The 6000-nt window shown below is 42.4% G+C and overlaps 1 protein-coding gene across 1 annotated transcript in view; it reads right to left on the reverse strand.

Moving 5' to 3' along the window:
- The window catches only part of LOC136760227 (thrombospondin type-1 domain-containing protein 7A), a 108921-nt gene extending 103348 nt beyond the window's left edge, over positions 1–5573 (reverse strand). Inside the window, exon 1 of the mRNA XM_066715530.1 lies at positions 4810–5573. Within this exon, the coding sequence (XP_066571627.1) occupies positions 4810–4972 (163 nt within the window). The 5' untranslated portion in view covers positions 4973–5573. The remainder of the gene's footprint in view (positions 1–4809) is intronic.
- Positions 5574–6000: the final 427 nt, after the last annotated feature.

Consider the following 6000-nt stretch of genomic DNA (forward strand, 5'->3'; position numbering starts at 1 on the left):
CTCTGAAAGGCCCCTGGAACATAATAAATTGCTGCGATGGATGATTCAGAGCTTGTCAGAAGAGAGTCTGCTCATCCACAAGTAAGCAAAGCATAGGAGGCAATTGGCGAAACTAAAATGCAGTGAAACCCCAGAGGTCCTAACAAGTAGTTACGTTTAAATATGCATTAATTAATTGCTGGGGTGGTGATTCAGTGCCACGAAACTCACAGTTCGGCTGCGCAGCTGAGAACGAACAGGAATACAACCGTTCTGACCCATTTTCATCCGCCCTCTTCCCTTCGGTTCCTCTGAAAACGCAGGAAGCTCATTCAAGGAGGAAATTCATCTCTGCGGTGTCATGATATTGCCAAGGTCAGCTGATCTCCTGTTGGCCTGACTGCTCTCTAACACCGTTCGTTTTGAGATGCAGTACTCATCATCGCTGGAGCTTCAAACGCAGAACGGAGGCCGAGACAGATCCGTTACCCTCTTCAGTTCGACCTAATGAAAGCATTGTTTATTCATGTGTGTGAAGAAGTGCTTGCAATAATTCTGAATGTCCCAAACCACAGTCCATGGTGAATTGTATTTAAGATATGATAACCGTTTGTATAACTCTATACACATACCAATTTTATAGATCATCACTGTCTATCTGCACATTGTTTTAAAGCATGATGCCACTCTCCCCGGGACACCCGATGACAGTGTCACAGTCTCTGGTCTCCAGGGTGTTGCTGTGACTTAGAAAGATTCACTCGCCACACATTTCCAAGGCCAATAATCAGATTTAAAAGAAAAGAAACGTGGCGTGGAGCGTGAGGAGTCATAAACCGGCTGGTTTAGGATTGGGAGGATTGGGAAGATAAGGGAGATACAAACTCCTTTCTAAGCTGTGAATACTCAGGGCCGATAATCTCGATCAACAGGGGGACGGTCCTTACCGCCAAGGAGTGAAACTGGAAAACAAGAGAGGATGTGAATTACGCTACGAGTACCATCTGTTCTGAAGGAGTAGCTCAATCCATGAAGAGACTGTTTTTGTGTGATTCTTTAGTGCAGAACACACACTTGAGAGATTAATTTAATGTACTTTCACGTTGCACTTGGGAGTCCAAGGTCTCGAATGTTGAAAAAGGGAGTGCGTAATAGATTTGCATATAGGAAAATGCTCCAAAAAAATTGGGAAATTTGGGAAAAATCTATTAAAAATCATGCAACACTAAGTGATTTTTAAATCTTATTTTATAGTAATAAGACCCTGAAAAAAATAAATGTCAATCCTGTCAACCTCATGTAATGTAAGCTATGAACGAACTATTAAAAGCCTCAGCGAGTTAAATATTTGACTTTTTAAAAACTTTAATTCAAATGGAACTCAAAAACTGATTATGACCTTTGGGATCTGCCTTCAACTACCACAATCCTGTATGTGTGAACTGTTCTTAATATCTCTGCAGTAGGTGAATTAAACTGTTAAAAATCTGCATAATTTGGATGTCCACTAGCTCATCTTTTCATTGTTGAATAAAAAAAATGACTACACGTGAAAGTAAAGGTTAAAAGTGGTTCTGCAGTCTTTTAAACGTCTCAACTGCTATCTAACAAGTGCATCAGTTCTACAGCGCTCAAAGTTAGTTGTAACAAGGTGACACCAAAGTGAGATTGACTTTCTGTCTCTTTGACCACCTTCATCATGCACAGGGCCTGTCAGGTTTGTACTCTTAGACACAACGGTCCGAAAGTCACCGTCCACTTCTGGCGTCAGAATCGGCGCCTGGAAACCCTGTCAGAAGCAGCTGTTCTCCACAGTGATCGGACTTGAACCAGTTCTGCCGCTCCCCGGTAATTATTTCAGCTTCTGAACGGCGCGGTGCCGGCTGGATACTGACAGCACATCACAGCGCACAGTGTCAGCGCGCTAACAGAAACTAATGAAGCACACAGGCCAGAAATATGTGAGGGAATCCGTCGACAGAGAGGAGGCTCCTGTGCATTCCTGTACCAGATTCCCTGTCTAGTATTTCATTGTGGTTTTATCAGTTTGTTAATTATTTATTCGAATTATTAGAAGCCTCAAATGATTGATTCCTGCTTATATGTTTCTTCAAATCAACTGGTTTTGTGAATAAACATGGGAATAAGACCAGGAAGAGAAGAAACAATTCCTCCTTCTAAGCTTTATTGCACAGCCAATTGAACAGCTAGAGTTTCTCCTGCACATATTTTTCCACAGTAGATATATTTGACTGGTTTGCTCTGCACAGAAAGAATGTGCTTTTATTTAATTCTTGCTATAATTTTGATTTACCACTTAGTAAGGTCTTTAGATTGCAAAGCTACTGTCAGTTAATATACCACTGTCAAACACCTGCACGTCACGTTCACCTGAAACAATACCCAGCAGATACAGCTACAAATGAAGCGATTTAATTAAAAAAGACTCCAGGCTGGAGCAGCGACTGAGCCCAAGTGTTTCAATGTAGCGTTAAAGGCAAGGCCTGGGGGGCCCGTCCATCCATGGCAGGAGAAACCCCTGGAGAAGTTGGGCTTAATGGACAGCAAGCCTCCAAGACAGGGGGCCAGAGTGCACGGGCCCCCAGAGAGAGGGGGCTGTTTCAGAGGTGGAACCGGTAAAGGAAGGGGAACAAAGGAACGGCGGAGAGGTAAAGCTCAGTTAGGAGTTAATATCAGGTAGCATGAACCGACGCTGACAGGAATAATGGAGAAATGTTCATTTTCCAGGCTGCGGGCTTTGCCTCCAGCGCACTTTAAACTAGAAGGGGTCTCTCAACTCTTCCTGGAAGATGGAATGAAAGAGAGACAGTGAAGAGTAGGCGAATTACACTGTCAATTAAAGTGTAAAATCGGTGCGGTTTTGAAGCCGTGTCGCTCATCACAGCGAGTGTAATTATTTTCGATGGGCGTCTTTCATAACGAGCAAAAAGTAGGATTACATTAAATGTGCTGTTTTTATAGAAATTGTGTTAGAACAGGATTTAAAATATATATAAAATGAAACCATCTAATGCACAATTTTCATATAGTGTCCAATTTTAGAAAGCAAATAACACATCAACACCTGGAAAACCTATTTCCCATTTATCATCTCCATCTGAATACCCGAATATGTCTCTCTCCTGAGGGAAATATATCCAGCACTGTCTCCCACCCCCCGCAGACCCATCAAGGTTAGTTTTGAGTCAATAGGAGCGATTTTATTACACATTTCAGGCACACCTATTCGTCATGAGAAAATATTATTCCAGCATCAAGACAATTTGCCTCCAGATTATTCAGCAGCCCAAATTGCCTCAGGAAAAAAAAAAATATATATATACCTTTTCCACATTTTCAACAAAAGGCTTGTTTTTGAGAAAGAAATACAGCCAGCGCCACAGACAGTCAATATTTTTTGTTCTTGATATCAAACCACACCACACAATAATTGGCAATGTTGCTCTCCGAACTATATAACTCACTACGAGATACGAGATGGATAGAAATGTATCTCACAATAAAATACATAACAATAACAACACAAAGTTTTTTTTTGTCGGATGTAGGATAACTTGGTCCAACTAAATCTTTCCTGCCCAGTCTATTGCTTTGCGGTGGCTTGACTTTGCTTTCATAAATCTGGACTCTTAATCTCCTTACTCAGCTGCAACCTCTTTAAAAATTCAGGATATCAGGGAAATTGTAAATTGATCTGTCTCCGTGGCTGGAGGCCAGGTCCACTCTCTGTCCAGGAAAGCAGTCAGCGGCCGACTGGGCACTGCTTCGTCAGGATGATTAATACGCACGCTGCCCTCCCTGCAATTATCTCAGTGCGTCTTAGGATGGAGTTTTGCAGAGACAATCCCAAAAGACAAACTCCCTTCAGAGAGGTTTGTGATCACATGGGATTTGATCTACTGCCTTTCTTAAAGCAATTAAACCTGTTTCCTTTTATTGTTTAATTTATTAATACAAATATGCATCTATAGTCCTACCCTAAATTGATTAATCATTTTCAATTAATTCCACTCAGAGGTTTTTAACTATCAGTAGTAATCAAATCTATTAGGTAGCCATGCAACATCATATACAAAAGGAAAAAAGGGAGAAGACTAAAATATGATATGCAACACATATATAATATCTAACATGACTCTTTTTCTCTTGTCTAAACAATCAAAGGAATCCTCTTTGCCAGATTACAAAGAAATTAACTTTTTTTGCACAGTTAAAAGGTGGGGGTGTTGCCAGGTCACCTCACTCAAAATAGGTGGACAAAACAGAACTTCACTTTCTTCAGGACCAGCGGGTGCAAAACGTTGTGTGAGAAGTAAATGTGTATAATAGCACACTGTCAAGGTGGCTCCAAAGTAAAACTCTCTAGTACTCGCTGTTAATAATTCATCTTATACCTTCCATAATTAAAAATAAAAGGCAAACTTTTGTGTGGAATCCCAGTGTGAACGGCACAAGTCCAGTCGTTTCAAAATTAAAAATGCATGCGAAGACCGATCACTAGGAGGCAAATGACACTATTCCATGACAACAAAAGACTGTACAACCTTCACCCAATACTGAATACAATACAGAGTCCTCTTCTGCTGTGAATGAAAAGCCTCTCTGCATGATGCTGTGCTACGGTGGCACTCTAGCTTTGATGGATCATTTTAAACACTTTCCCCCTAAAAAGTAACATTTTATACATCATATTATTGATGCTCAGGTCATACATGCCTCCCAAGACTCTATTGATACCCTGTTCATGGGATAACTAGTCAGGATTCCTATTCATATATATATAAAAAAGTAATCTAAAACAACCCTTACCTGTCTCCCAGATGTACACCGATCTGACGTCTCCTTCGGTCTGCGCTTGAGCATCCCAGATCCCATACAACAACAGAACCAGCCTCCACAGGCAATGGGCTGACGCCGGCGCCGTCCCCTTTGGACCACTGTACCAGACTCTCCCTTCCCCTCTCAGCCCCATGCCTCTAGCAGGATGCTTTAATCCACAGTACAAAAGGGTAAAAACGGGTGTCGAAAAGTGAATTCACTCTCTCCTCCTCCTTCTCCTCCTTCTTCTGCTACTTCTCTTCGGGCGGCTCAGTATTCCTTCCCGCACACTGCGTCCGAAGCAGTCAGCCCTCTCTCGGCTCACGGCACTGATTGTCAGCGGAGGAGAATGGGAACGGGCTAACACAAGGGAACAATGGATCCCTCAGTCGACGCGACGGCTGCTGCCTGCTCCTGCTGCTGCTTCTGTGGCTGACGCTGCTCCCCTCTCACTCCCTCTCTCTCTTTCTCCCTCCCTCTCTCTCTCTCTCTCTCTCTCTCTCTCTCTCTCTCTCTCTATTCAGCACACAGTGACAGTTTTCCATCAGTGGGGAGAGACAGCTGTCCACAGGGGCCTCAGCTGATTGAGCAGGTTATCTGGGTCTGGGAAGTAGCAATAGTCATTTACACCAGCTGCAGAGAGGAGCAGTGAGAGATACGGAGAGTGAGAGAGGGAGAGAGAGAGAGAGAGAGAGAGAGAGAGAGAGAGAGAGAGAGAGGGGGAATGAAAGACATGGTTAGGCCAACTGCAAAGAAGGGACTGCAAATATAAATAAAATATTCATTGATGACAGTTCAGATTGACCTTGTAAGAGAGACTCAGACAGATCCCCAGTCCAGACACGCTGCACAGCTTCCAAAATGTTCGCAAGGCTTCCTGGATGAGTTTGTGTGAGTCCCGAAGCCCCCCGACACACTACATAATTAATTCAATTAAATCATTGATGCTATCTGATTTGGGGACGGATTGTAAAATTGCAGACAACTAAATCAGGGCCTTTGAGGGCCAAGAAGATAAATGCATTAGATGGAGTACAATCTGTCATAGTATGGGTACCAAAGACTAAAAAACAAAAGAAACACAACATTTCTATAAAATGTACTCAAACCCAATAACATTCAATGATGAAATGCGTAAAAGTAGAACTGGAAATCATTGGAAATTAAAGGGCCAATAAAATG

The sequence above is a fragment of the Amia ocellicauda genome, chromosome 10, assembly GCF_036373705.1.
Source record: "Amia ocellicauda isolate fAmiCal2 chromosome 10, fAmiCal2.hap1, whole genome shotgun sequence".
Classification (NCBI taxonomy): domain Eukaryota; kingdom Metazoa; phylum Chordata; class Actinopteri; order Amiiformes; family Amiidae; genus Amia; species Amia ocellicauda.